General features: G+C 36.7%; 1 protein-coding gene across 8 annotated transcripts in view; it reads right to left on the bottom strand.

Annotated features, from left to right (window-relative positions):
• USP37 (ubiquitin specific peptidase 37) overlaps positions 1–15,324 on the bottom strand; it is a 91,504-nt gene that overhangs the window by 24,923 nt on the left and 51,257 nt on the right. For 7 of the 8 annotated variants that reach the window (XM_043910055.1, XM_043910056.1, XM_043910051.1 and 4 more), the window contains 7 exons: positions 13,274–13,405; positions 12,992–13,115; positions 11,977–12,167; positions 10,129–10,246; positions 8,811–8,890; positions 4,418–4,582; positions 2,717–2,782 (listed from right to left, as the gene is read on the bottom strand). In XM_043910055.1, the coding sequence (XP_043765990.1) occupies positions 2,717–2,782; positions 4,418–4,582; positions 8,811–8,890; positions 10,129–10,246; positions 11,977–12,167; positions 12,992–13,115; positions 13,274–13,405 (876 nt within the window). The remainder of the gene's footprint in view (positions 1–2,716; positions 2,783–4,417; positions 4,583–8,810; positions 8,891–10,128; positions 10,247–11,976; positions 12,168–12,991; positions 13,116–13,273; positions 13,406–15,324) is intronic. The other variant, XM_043910057.1, reaches the window with a different exon arrangement.

Genomic DNA, 15,324 nt, shown 5'->3' with positions numbered 1-15,324 from the left:
TAAATATCTGTCCTTGTTATTTCTTTGAAGTATAAATATCAAAATAAAACGAAAAGTTTTTCCATTATGGAGAATGATTTAACAGAGAAAAAAAAATATCAAGAGGTATATTTAAGCATTACCTTTGCCCTACTCCAAAAGAGCCATGCTTTGAAAATCAGACAACTCTTATGCTATTTCATATTATCAGTAAACCAATCACTTCGTGCCTTTTTTCTTTTAATGATCAACTCCAAAGAAGTTTGTCACTGTCTTTATAAAGCAAGTACTCTACTAGAATGCATGCAGACATAGCAATGAATATATGTTTTTGACAACAGAGTGTATGAGGACTAGTTTTTGCTCTTTTAAATTATGATCCATGTACTTTGAAATTAACAGTAACATTCCACTTATCCATTTATATGCACGTCCAACTTCTGGCAACCTCTACCTTCTAGAACAGAGAGACTCAAAAGGTAAAAAAAAAAAAAAAAGCTTCTGAGGAAGGCAGTAGTTTCAAAGCTAATGATGAACTTTACTCTTTAAACAGGGACCGTTCTTCCCCAGGAAATGGTGAACAGAATAATGTAGCAAGTTCATCAAGAAATGAGAGCTAAGAAATGAGAGAGAATAACCACCAAAAGGACAATAAAGAACTATAAAGTAATTTAATGTAAAGGCAAACTGTCTCATAAGACTTAAGAGCCTCTGAGGGCATTACTATATTAAAACACAGTGTAATAATGGATACTTACAATGCTGGTTCTAAGTCATTACAATATATTTAAATTATCTTCAGTGTATTTCATTTAATAATATAAGGAATTCTGCAAGGTTACAGAGATATAACCATCTAAAATGGTTAAAACATTTTAAAGATTAAAATTAAAAAGGCAATGTTTTAAAAGGCAAGCTTCAATCATATAAAAATTCATTTATTTGGAATATGAAATAATATTTTTCAATGATACTAGATAAGTAAGGTGTTACTGTGTTGTCTTCTAAGTGAGCCAAAAATAAACTAAAGGAAAAAGTGGTAAAGGTAAAAAAGCACAAACTTTCTTTGATGAAGGTTAACATAAATTCATATGCTATACTAAAAAAAAATGTCAAATGGAAGTTAGAAAATGCAATAATCTAAATGTGAAAACTATAAATAAACATATAGAATGATGGCATCAAGAAACAAGAGGCCACAGTGGAAACCAGGAGGATGCGTAGCAATGTAGATCAAAGAAAAGAGGCAAGTGGTCAGCGATAAGCCCAACCATGGTCTTTGGCTGAGAGCAGTCAGGGTATCACTGCACTTCAGCCTCAACACTTGAATAGCCTCCCAATATGTATTTAAAAAGAGTTTTTAATATAACTTCGAAAAAGCCAATTAGCCATCTTAATTCTTCATTTCTGATTCCATGCTCACCAAGCAAAACTGAACATACCGTTTATTTATTTATCTATGTAGATTCTTTGCTGAAGGAGGGTGACACCTGGCTACTAATATACCAGGGTCAAATGTGACAAAGAATATTACAGAAGAACCAATGGTATTTTGGTTTATAATTCAGCCTCTTTTAAGTTTGATCGGCATGACAGGTCTTCTAGGGCCTAATCATCTTTATTGACCAACTCTCAAATTCTCATACCAGTAAGACCCTCGAGAACAGATTGACCATGCCAAGTATAATGATGCCCAATGAAACCATCTCTTTCTTGAAACTATAGTGATTTGGTACATAAAGAGTGCATTCCATTAATAGTTACTATATTCACAGAAGGCAGCTTGCCTGTAGTAAGGAAAAATATTCATCCTGTAAAGGCATCACTTGCTCACTTTCTAAGCAGCCAAGTGGTATTGCTCATTTGTATCTTGAGAACGGGCAAGAGTATTCATATCGGTACCATGTCACATTTCTAGTCAGTTAGTCATCTGGTTCTAATTGCACTGAAAAATAATTAACAGGAGGAAAAGAAAATAGCAGTTCCCAAATGTCATTTTATGGTTATATAAGCCCCCCAAAAGCCCTTAAACAACAAAAGTGTCTCTTTTCTAAAAGTACTTTGGGACATCAAATCTTTAGAAAAACTAGTTTTAAAGTCAAATGACAACCAAGTCATTTAGAAATGTCTAATCAGGAACTGTAGTTCTAGTCAAATCATAGAGGAGGTATATTAAAAAAAAATAGTATTTGTCTCCTTCTTGGACAAACTTCTGGTCTGAAGCAAAAATATATAAAATATTTGTAGAATAGCTACATTCTAGTATGTATTTGTTTTCCTGTCCCCTTTCAGAATGGCTCCAGTTCAGTGTCTAAGATAAGAAGTCCCACACTAGTTAGCAACATGTGAAAAGATATTTTGAGATCTCCATGCATGTATTTGAAGAATGGTGCTTTTTATACCAGTAAGGGTTACTTTAAACCTTCAATCCTTAAAATTCTTTGTCATCAGTCAATTTCTAGAGTTGTAGGATGAAAATATTACATACAAAAGATGATCTAAGAAGTTTTAAAGCAAAATTTTGAGAGGATCATCAGAACTTGCTTCAGTGTTAAAACTTAATATACCCTACTTACAGTTCAAAGCAGATTTAGGAAAATTCCAAAATATAGTAATGCAGAGCAGTTATCATGCAAAAAGAGAAACAATATGAAAAGGGGAGGGGATAATCTTGGAAATTAGGGTAAGCCAAATCCTTAAAAATACAAATTTTGGGTACACAAGAAATATAACTCACTTTGAAGGTGTAGAAGGGCTGGTGATGCAGGAATTCACCATTTGAGAGGCTTTCAATGGTCTAGAACTATCAGAAAATTAGAAAATATATAATGTATATAATTACATTACTAAAAAAATATACACTTATAGAATGAATTATCCTGTATTACAGTCCTTTATATATCCTCTTGAAAAGCAAACAATTATACTTTTCAACTAATAATAGAGGCCAAAAGAGAAAACAAAACACTTTCTCTAGGCTTTGCCTTATCTAATGATCTAAATAAATAACATTGGAAATGAAGTCTAATACTGATACAACAGGAAAAGAACAACTTGGGAAATTCTCTTTGTCTCAGTTCTTTTAAGCAATAAAATAGTAACAGCTCTCATTTATTGAGGACTTACTAGATGTCAGGCACTATAATAAAAACTCATACGTATTACCTCATTTAAAGCTCACAACTACTCTGTTATTTTCCCTACAGACAGGTCAAGGAATTTGTCCAAAGTCTCAAAGGTATTAAAAATTGTACAGTCAGAGAGCCCAGTTTCAGGCCTGTGATCGTAAAGAGCCTCGGCTAATCGTATGAAATGGTAATATTGCCAGAAAGAATACTAGCTCTACCAGTAGAGGGCAGTTTGCATCAAGCAAAAACATCCATTCTAAAGAAAGGCCATAAGAGAATATCCAGAAACAATGACTCTCTGGGAACATGTTACTGACTCAGTGGGGCGTTCAGTGTAAACCTGTATGATGTAGAATATATTTCAATTATTAATCCAAAAGGGAAATAATTTTTACAAAACTTCATCAATTCATTTTAGCAAATGTTTATCACTTAGTGTGTAAGTATAAAATGGAACTACAACATATGGCTCAAAGTAATGCAAGTATGCAGAGGTAAAAGCAACATCTGAAGAAATCTTAAGGTTTTCCCAGGATTCATGATGATAAAATAAGAAGTTACTTCTTTTCTCATGGAAAAATTTTAAGGCACCATTGAAGTTCTTTGCTCAAACTGGTAATAATACTTTTATGAAGACATAATCTATTTTAAAGGTCCCAGCATAATATTTAATATACTGTTTCTTAAGTTTGCATACTCTAAAGAGTCAGCAAAGGCATTCATTAAAAATACTGATTCAAAAAATAAATAAACAAAACAAAAATACTGATTCCCCAGTCCTATATCAGCTTTGCTGAAACAGAACTTCTAGGGAACAAACCCAGGAATTGGTATTTTTTTTTTTTTTTTTTTTTTAGGAATTGGTATTTTTAGTGTTCAGGGGACTCTTAAGACCATGCAAATTTGGTTTGTATTCCTCAAATGTATAAAACTGTCTTCCATTCATGTCAATGTATGACAAAACCCACTACAATATTGTAAAGTAATTAGCCTCCAACTAATAAAAATAAATGAAAACAAAAAACAAAAAAAACTGTCTTCCAGTGATCTAAAAGAGTAAGGAGTACTCCCTAAAAAGGTAATTTATTATGAAAGGCAATTAATGCACATTGAAAGTTATTATTAAAGCATTTTTTCAATTACTGAAATCACATAGTAATTTAGCACAGAATCCTCAAATAAAGCAAAATTAAAATCTCCTTGTTGGTATGATTTTACCTGGAGTTGTGTTATCTAATTCAGTCATTCTTCCGATCAGATAGTAAAAAGTCTTTCTACTTCAAAAGGGAAAGAAATTCTCAAGGACTTACACTGCCATCTGTGCACTCCAACCAAGGTTAAAGGGTGGTTTCGTATTTTCAGTGCAATGAGATGAGAGGGTCAGGTATCTTGGAATGATAACTTGCTGCCCAATCTTGTTGTTAAGTGAGAGAGCAACATTGAAGCTATATCGTTTCAAATGAAGAATGAGGATTCTGAAAAACAGAAGATGATGACATTACTAGTTTGAATATAACAGAGGTAGTAGCTCTTTTACAGCTAACAAGAGATCACTTAACTAACCATGTCAGACAGCTTTTGATTCAGACTACAATAGGCCAAGTTAAAGATCTGTCAAACAACATTTACTGAATACCTGCCATGTGCTAGGCATTGTGCTAGATACTAAGAACACAAATAAAAATAAAACATAGGCACTGGGTATATATTATTAATTGGGAGGTTTGGGTAAAATAATGTCACCAGAAAAAAATCAAAACATCAGTTCAGTTCAGTCCCTCAGTTGTGTCCGACTCTTTGCGACACCATGGACTGCAGCATGCCAGGCCTCCCTGTCCATCACCAACTCCTGGAGTTTACTCAAACTCATATCCATTGAGTCGGTGATGCCATCCAACCATCTCATCCTCTGTTGTCCCCTTCTCCTGCCTTCAATCTTTCCCAGCATCAGGGTCTTTTCAAATGAGTCAGTTCTACGCATCAGGTGGCCAAAGTATTGGAGTTTCAGCTTCAGCACCAGTCCTTCCAATGAATATTCAGGACTGATTTCCTTTAGGATGGACTGGTTGGATCTGCTTGGAGTTCAAGGGACTCTCAAGAGTGTTCTCCAACATCACAGTTCAAAAGCATCAATTCTTTAGTGCTGAGCTTTCTTTATAGTCCAACTCTCACATCCATACATGACTACTGGAAAAACCATAGCTTTGACTAGACGGACCTTTGTTGGCAAAGTAATGTCTCTGCTTTTTAATATGCTGTCTAGGTTGGTCATGACTTTTCTTCCAAGGAGCAAGCATCTTTTAAACCAAAACATATCGGACAAGAAAACGGAATTTTAAAATACTGTATTGATACTGTCAAATCCTTAAATTATTTACTTCAGTGTTATATAGTTTATCAAAAAATGGATGTTATATAACCATAAGGGTCTTCCCTGTAGCTCAAACAGTAAAGAATCCGCCTGCAACATAGGTGACCCAGGTTTGATCCCTGGGTCAAAAAGATCCCCTGGAGAAGGGAATGGCAGTCCACTTCAGTATTCTTTTTTTTTTTCCCCATTTATTTTTTTATTAGTTGGAGGCTAATTACTTTACAATATTGTAGTGGTTTTTGTCATACATTGACATGAATCAGCCATGGATTTACATGTATTCCCCATCCCGATCCCCCCTCCGACCTCCCTCTCCACCCGATCCCTCTGGGTCTTCCCGGTGCACCAGGCCCAAGCACTTGTCTCATGCAGCCAACCTGGGCTGGTGGTCTGTGTCACCCTAGATAATATACATGTTTCGATGCTGTTCTCTCGAAACATCCCACCCTCGCCTTCTCCCACAGAGTCCAAAAGTCTGTTCTGTACATCTGTGTCTCTTTTTCTGTTTTGCATATAGGGTTATCCTTACCATCTTTCCAAATTCCATATATATGTGTTAATATACTGTATTGGTCTTTATCTTTCTGGCTTACTTCACTCTGTATAATGGGCTCCAGTTTCATCCATCTCATTAGAACTGATTCAAATGTATTCTTTTTAATGGCTGAGTAATATTCCATGGTGTATATGTACCACAGCTTCCTTATCCATTCGTCTGCTGATGGGCATCTAGGTTGCTTCCATGTCCTGGCTATTATAAACAGTGCTGCGATGAACACTGGGGTGCACGTGTCTCTTTCAGATCTGGTTTCCTTGGTGTGTATGCCCAGAAGTGGTATTGCTGGGTCATATGGCAGTTCTATGTCCAGTTTTTTAAGAAATCTCCACACTGTTCTCTATGGAGGCTGTACTAGTTTGCATTCCCACCAACAGTGTAAGAGGGTTCCCTTTTCCCCACACCCTCTCCAGCATTTATTGCTTGTAGACTTTTGGATAGCAGCCATCCTGACTGGCGTGTAATGGTACCTCATTGTGGCTTTGATTTGCATTTCTCTGATAATGAGTGATGTTGAGCATCTTTTCATGTGTTTGTTAGCCATCTCTATGTCTTCTTTAGAGAAATGTCTGTTTAGTTCTTTGGCCCATTTTTTGATTGGGTCATTTATTTTTCTGGAATTGAGCTGCAAGAGCTACTTGTATATTTTTGAGATTAATCCTTTGTCTGTTGCTTCATTTGCTATTATTTTCTCCCAATCTGAGGGCTGTCTTTTCACCTTGCTTATAGTTTCCTTTGTACACTTCAGTATTCTTGCCTGGAGAATCCCATGGACATAGGAGCCTGGCAGGCTACAGTCCGTGGGATCGCAAAGAGTCAGACACAATTGAGTGACTAACATTACTACTATATAACCATAGATGGTAATTTAAGTGTTAAACAGCCCTTATATTTGATAGTGAAACTTTTTTAAGATGACTTTTGATGAGAACTATTCTTTTCTCTAGAGAAAAGAGAGAAAGTTTTCTCCACATTCAAAAAAAGTTCTATAAAATGTACATGCCCAATCTGGTTTGTGGATCTGAAAAGGCTTTTAGCACTGTGGTTTTTTTAAATTACTACTGTAGTAACCTTTTTACCTCTAATAAAGAATATAATCTCTGTCTGATAGACTAAACATATTTCACAGCCCACAAGAACACTTTCAAAACTGAATTTCAGAACACCTATGGGAATACCGTTTTTGGAAAACTGTTTCCTTTCTTACTGTATATACCTTCACCAAAGAAACCATAAAGTCAAAAATCCATAAACTGAAGTTACTGACTGTATTTCTCTTTTAAAAGTATGCTAGAATTCATAGCCTTCAAAATCACAACTTGGGAGAGTACAATAATCCAACTGATGTGAAGAGACTAAGATGAATGTCAAATGTCAAATATTTTGACTAAACTTTCAAATGATCCCACTAAAATATAAGGTAATATGAAACAGTCAAATTATCACTCATCTGTAAAGGTGAGGTGGACTACAAATGAACAGATTTGACAAAGATACCAGGGCCTTCAAGAATAAAACAGACTGGTTTAATACTGACATGAACAAAAATAGAGCAAGTCCAGTAATTAGGATTTATGACACAAAGGCTTGACTGATTTCCTTAGTTAGTGACAGCTGGTAACAATCAGTCCTTTTCCTTAAGATTCATTCCCCCGACTCTCTCGCCTTCCCTGACAGCTTGGGCTTCCCTGGTGACTCAGACAGTAAAGAGTTGCCTGCAATGTGGGAGACCCAGATTCAATCCCTGGGTTAGGAAGATTCCCTGGAGAAGGGCATGGCTACCCACTCCAGCATTCTTGCCTGGAGAATTCCATGGACAGAGGAGCCTGGCAGGCTACAGTCTATGGGGTTGCAGAGAGTCAGACATGACTGAGTGACTAACGTTCTCTTGTCTTAAAACACTCACAAATAGGAAAGAATACGTCTCTTAAGGAAAAAGACAGACTATGGTCAACACAATACTGCTATGATTTAGAAAGCCATTTCTTTCAAAGAAATTCATTTTCTAGAAAGGTCCAGATACAGAATGTAAAAGAACTAGTCCCTAGGGGGCTGGTTCCAGAAACTCCACATTCACTCATAGAAAACTGAAGCTTCTAAAATAAAGCAAAGTACTCTGCAGGCAAAGTGCCACATAAATACTTACTGTTAATAATAATCTTGTTTGTGGTTGAGATCTATTCTTGGAAAGAACTGAAAGCTGTTCTACAATCATATCATATTTTTTCTAACTAGTTTGGCTTTATATTTGTTTATACAGATAATACAGTATAAGTTAATTTCCTTCCTAATTCAGAATTTTTATGACTGCAGGAAACTTAGCAACTTACCCTCTGAAAAAAAATATAGCACAAATTGCAAAAAAATTATTCTTCCTATTTTATTTTCACATGCACATGTGTATGTGTCTGTAGCATATTTTTATTGAAGGTTTGGGATAAGAGAGGGAAATTAGAGCATGACAGATTTTAACTGAGTGTTACACATTATTGAATTAAAATTTTACTTTACTATCTAGTTTCTATCATCATTCCAAAATCTCATCAGCCTCATCCTCTTGTTGCCAACTTCTTGGGGCTTTCAGGTTCCCTCTCTTTTTCAACATTTCAAATTCTCTTCCTTTCTCATACAAGGGAATTCTAGCTTTCCATTCTCTACCCTCTTCATATCTTAGCTTTGCTAACCTTCTTTACCAATCCATCTGATAAGCCTCACTTATTCACTAATATTTTTCAGTACTTTAAAGAAGAAAAAGTGAAGAGACAATTAATCTTACCTGGGTAGCCTGTTAAATTTGTGCCTGACAAGAGCACACTTCCCACCACATTTCTCACAGGAATACTCAAGTTCTTCTGCCTGTTAAAAAGACAAGAGGGAAAAATAAAGAAGTATGAAGATGAATTAGCACTGCCCCAACTCCAACCAGTTTAAATTTTGTGTCCAGAATCACAAGCCTTACTAAATTAAGACCTAATCCTCAACATATAGTGTAACATCATGCCCTGTTTCACAATTTCTAATTTCCTTTTTTTTAACCACGGTAACAGCTCAATTTATGATAGTAACCACAGTAGCAGACTCCCCATGGATACCTTTTCCCCATGGATACACAAGAACCACTCCTAAGAGTATATCCAGATTTTAACATTTGGCCATAGCAGAGATAAGATCACCTTCAGGTTAGGCGGAGTTCCTGGTCTGTTAGGTGTAACTCTACCCCTTTCTTATAATGGAACTCAATCTTCTGGTGACAGCCCACTAAGAACAACTGCTCTAAAAGGACCAAAGTTTGGGGCAGATACCATTACCTAGAGAAAACTGAAACAAGAAATCCTTAAAAAATCGGGGTAAAGATACACAGGAAGAGATTCAAATTCTGTGATAACAACAGGAACAGTAAGGAATGATTTAAAAAAAGAAAAACAGAGTATTTGAGTGGAGCTGAATTTTCATCATTTCAAGAACAGAGGTTTTTTGTTTTTGAATCTTAAGAGTGATAACCCTGCCTATTTGCTACAACAGAATAAGAACCACTATTATATAGACTAAAGGTGATCCTGGCAGATTTCCATCAATTTTATAAGGACTACTACACAACAGTTCAATTATGTCCCAGAAAATTTCAGAATATCTATAGCAGTGTATCATATATGCAAATATTTATCTATAGCTCTATAGCTCTAAAACAAACATGACTCCCCCTTTCTGTTTCTAACAAGGTACATATAACCTAAAGAAAAGCAGAGTATTTTTTCATTCCTAAGATCTTGGTATACTAGCTTAGTGCCTCCAATTTTGATTGGCATTACCCAATTTTAGCATGCGTCACTCTGTATTATTTATTTCTAAGGCTGCCTAAAACACTTGCTGTTGAGTTAGACGTATAATCCACTTGAGTAATGAATTTTCTTCTACAGTCAGTTAACAACCATATCTATTAAGCTTTTAAAAATAAATACTATTTATAAATATTTCTCATTTGTTTCCCCTGCAAGTGTTTTGTCAAACTCTGCCTTAAAGAAAGCAACTTCAAATACAATTATCTATGATACATAAAATTCAGTTATGTGAAAATACCAAAAGACTGTATTTACTCTAAAGAAAAGATCAAGGGAATCTTGAATTGAACGAGGAGGGAGTGGCTTTTTCCTTCGAGGAAGATCAATGGAGAGGTCATTAAACTGTTCTCTTTTGGGAATAATCTCGCCACATCTGCAAGAATAAAAGAAGACAAATGTAAGAATTCAGAAGCCTAACTATGCAATACTAAATAAAAATATACTTCAGAAACAGTGTTCCCCCAAAGAATTTCTCATGACTAGGCATGAGAAGGAGCTTAAAGTGTGACGCTAGTGGTAAAGAACCTACTTGTCAACGCAGGAGACATGAGAGACTTGCGTTCGATCCCTGGGTTGGGAAGATCCCCTGGAGGAGGGCATGGCAACTCACTCCAGTATTCTTGCCTGGAGAATCCCATGGACAGAGTAGCCTGGTGGCTACAGTCCACAGGGTCACAGAGAGTCGGACATGGTTAAAGTGACTGAGCAAATATGTATGCAGGCATGAAAGATAAATGCTGAATTTAAAATTTTTTTATTTTCCAAAACCCCACATGCCCCTAAGCCAGTGTGCCCCAACTATTGAGCCTGTGCTCTAGAGCCTGGGAGGGAGACACAATGACTTGAGTTCTTATGCCCCAGCTACTGAAGTCCACGCACTCTATAGCTCATGCTCCACAACAAGAGAAGTCACTGCAATGAGAAGCCCATGCATCGCACCTGGAGAGTAATCCCTGCTCTCCACAATTATAAAAAGTCTGTGCAGCAATGAAGACCCAGCACAGTCAACAATAAATAAATAAAATTATTTTAAAAATAAGTAATATAAACAGAAGGAGAGAATTTGCCTAACTGCTAGAGCTGGACATCGGTCGTCTCCCGTCCTGGGCTGGTACTCACTGTGCTGGCTCTCTGGTTGTGGCGCTGTGCGTGCGTGTTCAGTTGCTTCAGTCGTGTCCGACTCTCTGCGACCCCATGGACTGTAGCCCACCAGGCTCCTCTGTCCATGGGATTTTCTAGGCAAAAATACTACAGTGGGTTGCCATGCCCTCCTCCAGAGGATCTGGAGGGAGTGAACCCACGTCTTTTGCATTGCAGGCAGATTCTTTACTGACTGAGCCACCAGGGAAACCCCCATATATAAACAAGATTAAAAAGCATTGCAAAAATTAAAAATAATTCATAAAGTATTTTATAGAAAACACATTTTTAATAAAAACAATTTGGTTCAACAAAAACTAATAAGAGGGGGTATTTTCAGGACATGGGCACACACAAAAAGTAGAGCAAAATTAACCATTCGGTCAGCACTAAAGCATTTAACGAACTATTTAAGTTTGCTTTAGTTCTCACCCCACCAAGCATTTTCATAGAGGATAAAGATAATGAACAAAGATATTTATACTCATGTTTCCCCATGACACAGGAATGAAGATAAGTATTACAAGTTTGGTGGAGAAGGCAACGGCACCCCACTCCAGTACTCTTGCCTGGAAAATCCCATGGATAGAGGAGCCTGGTAGGCTGCAGTCCAGGTCGCTAAGAGTCGGACATGACTGAGTGACTTCACTTTCACTTTTCACTTCATGTGCTGGAGAAGTAAATGGCAACCCACTCCAGTGTTCTTGCCTGGAGAATCCCAGGGACGGGGGAGCCTGGTGGGCTGCCGTCTATGGGGTTGCACAGAGTTGGACACAACTGAAGTGACTTACCAGCAGCAGCAGAAGAGTTTGGACAGAGAAGTCTAGCAGGCTACAGTCCCAGTCCATGGGGTCGCAAAGAGTCGGACATGACTGAGCAACTAACACTCTCAGAGAAGAGTTTTAGTTACTTGCCATAAGGAATTAAAAGGGAAAAGAGGTTTTTTTTTTAGAGATTACTTACGCTTTACAGATGATGGAGTGCTGAACTTCAAACTCCAAATTAGTAATAACAGGGCAAGTGTATACTTTAGTAGCTGAAATATCTGGTGAACTTTCTTCTCCAGGAACAGGTTCAGTCTTCCAAGTTTTATTTAATTTTTCCATATCTTCTTTCAGCTGGTCTAAGCACTGACTTAAAAATTCATGAGCATCCTAAGAAGGCATAATATCCTTAATCAGATCAAACCATTTCTTGCTACAATAATAGGTTAGTAACATTGTGATCTATAAAACTAAAGCACTTGGAAGTCAATAACATGTGGAAAAAGGTCAGATTTACTCTAGTGCTTCAGGGTACATATTTTGTGAAAAACAACAACAAATTACAGATTTTACATTCCTAACTATAAGTTAGATTAGCATGACTAATAAAGTGAATCGTTCCTTCATTTGTTTTTTAAAAAAGAGTGATTTTTCTAAAATAGTCTTTGTAACTAAAATAGTCTAAGGTCCTACATTGGGGCAAATCACATCTATATTATTAAAATGATAAAATACACAGAGTCATATTCAACCTTACTGGAAGTCTTTCAACCTGTGATGAACACATGTACACAAATCTCATTTTAAAATAAAACTGGGACTTCCTTTGTGGTCCCGGGGTTAAGAATCTGCCTGCCAATGCAGGGGAGATTGGTTCAACCCCTGGCCTGGGGAACTAAGATCACACATGCCGTGGGGCAACTTAAGTCCATGCATCACATCTATCGGGCCTGTGCTAGAGAGCCCGTGCTCCACAATAAGAGAAGCCATCACAATGGGAAGCCTGCGTACTTCAACTATAGAGTAGCCCCTGTTTGCCATAACTAGAGAAAGCCCACGTGCAGCAACAAAGAATCTATGTGCCACAACAGAAACCCAACACAGCCAAAAATAGATAAATAATAAAATAATAAGATAAACTAAAATTGGGTAACACACTAAAATCATTTCTATTTTCCCAATCTCTAAGGTATTTAAAAACAATTAGTACTCACATTTTGCATATAACCAGAGAATCTCTCTGCTGTAGCTGAAATGGCATTTTTAACCTTCTTGAGCAAGTCTTTTTTGGTCTCTGAATTACAGATATCTTTTTTAACAAGCAAGTGTGCAAAGCGTCTGATAAAACAAAAGAGACAAGTTTAGCAGGTTTTACAAAACACTGAAGGTATATTTTAAGGACTGCTAACAATGGCACATAAAATTTTAAGTATCTAAAACACCATTATTCTATAATCGATAATTAAGAGGTTACTCAGTAAGTATATAACAATTACCTGATAAGTGCATTGAGTGGAATTTTCTTCCATGGGATACCTTGCTTGAGCAAGTCATTTGCAAATGATTGGAGTGAAAATAGAGATTGTAAAATAGCATTCATATAGCAGGTATTTCCCAAATTGGAGAAGCTGAAAATGAAAGAAATGGTACTTTTGAAGACAACAGTAGTTCCTAAAGTATGTTCACTTGAGCAGGGGTCCTCCACTATATAGCATGCATCAGAATCACCTGGAAGGCTTGTTAAACTACATACTGCTGGGCCCCAACTCCAGAATTTCTGATTCTGTAGGTCTGGACAGGAAACGTGCAAAAATGTGCGTGTCTAAAAGGGTCTCAGTTGACGCTGACGCTGCTGGTATGGAAACCACACTTAGAGAACCACCACAGTATAACATTATTACACTTTAGTTTCAACTCAAGGAAAATTTTGTTTTCAAATGAAAGCTAAAAAGGATTGGGGACTTAGAACATATGTATGCTTAATGGACACTGTCAAATATTATTCCAAAGTACATTGTTTTTTTCCAAAGTTTGAAAAAAACTTTTATTTGTAAACATTCTCAAACTTTCAGAAAAGTTGCACAGAAAAATATTTTTTACCCAGACTCACTAATTTGTTAACCCTTTTTTACTATATGCTTTACCATTTAACACTTCTCCCTATATATGTTTCCTGACCCATTTGAGAATAAGTTGCATAGATCATAGCCATTTAGCTCTAGGATATACCTCATAACAATTGACCCAATGTTTCTTTATGCACTTTTTCTCCCTAAGCACGAAATTCAGTCCAGGATAACATAATGCAAAATTCAGTTTTCTTTAATCTGGAACGATTCTTCAGTTTTCACTTTCAAGACACTGACATTTGTGCAGAATGCAGCACACCCCTCTGCTCCCCACACCATGCGCCCCATCCACCCTGGTTAATGGAATGTTCCTCATATTGGGTTTGCTATTTCCTTATGATAAGGTCAGCTCAGACTGAAGTCCACATAGTGATATATAGTGCTACTGTGTCCTTCCAAGGGCATCACATTCAGAGGCACATAATAATTCTGTGTTGCTCATCAGTGATGTCAACTTTAAACACCCTTAAAAACTTCCACTTCAGACTGTGAGAAAGTATCAGGATCTGGAATATCACACAAAGAAAAACTGGACAACAGTCAGCACAGGACTGCAATCCTTAAGAGAAGGCAAGCAAATGCTATCAGCCCCACCATTTATGCACGGTTTCAGCCTGGAGGCAATTGGTGAACTGGAGTTCAGGGAGTAGAACTGAGCCCAGACAGAGCTCAGAAATCTTGCTGAGTTGAGTTGAAAGAAACTGGAGTTTGAGATGCTGAAGCTGTTAAGGTTTCTGGGACAGAGAATCTGGGAGAAAGGAACTGTACAGAGGAGGAGCTACAGAAATCTGCACAGGGGTCTGCTAGAGCATTAGACTGAAAAACTAACTTGTGCATGCATAAGGTGAAACCCCGAGATGGCATGGAAGAAGAACTTCAAGGAAAAGGATGATTACTGGGAAGCTATTAGCCAAACACTTTCCAGAGCTCATGCAGAATCTAAGAGTTTTTAGGTTCCCAACAGAGTAGAGAGACATAGATGAATTCATGGAGCATTAGTAGAGACCACAGAGGGCCTATGCTTAAAGAAAGGAATTAAATCAGCCTTAGGATAAAGGCATTTAAGATTTGACCCCAAAGAGTTTAAACACAAATGCCGAAACAAACCCAACAGCAGACAGGGATATTAAAACAGCTATTATAAATATGCTTCAAGGATGTGAAATATGTGATCAAGGATGTATGTGATCAAGGATGTGAAGTAAAACAAAAACACTAAGGAAAGAAATGGAAGATATTAAAAACTGAATTTCAAGAGATGAAAAAAATATTTGAAATGAAATTTTATCGAATGAAATTACTAGCAAATTAAACACTGAGGAAGGAAATAATGAATCTGAAGATAGAGCAACATGAAATATCAAAAAAGAATTATCTTATATTTAATATAAAACATATTACTTTTATAATTTAAAATA

The sequence above is a fragment of the Cervus elaphus genome, chromosome 8 (assembly GCF_910594005.1).
Source record: "Cervus elaphus chromosome 8, mCerEla1.1, whole genome shotgun sequence".
NCBI classification, from domain to species: domain Eukaryota; kingdom Metazoa; phylum Chordata; class Mammalia; order Artiodactyla; family Cervidae; genus Cervus; species Cervus elaphus.
Note: the sequence above shows the minus strand (reverse complement) of the source record. Positions and strands in the feature narration are given on the sequence as shown.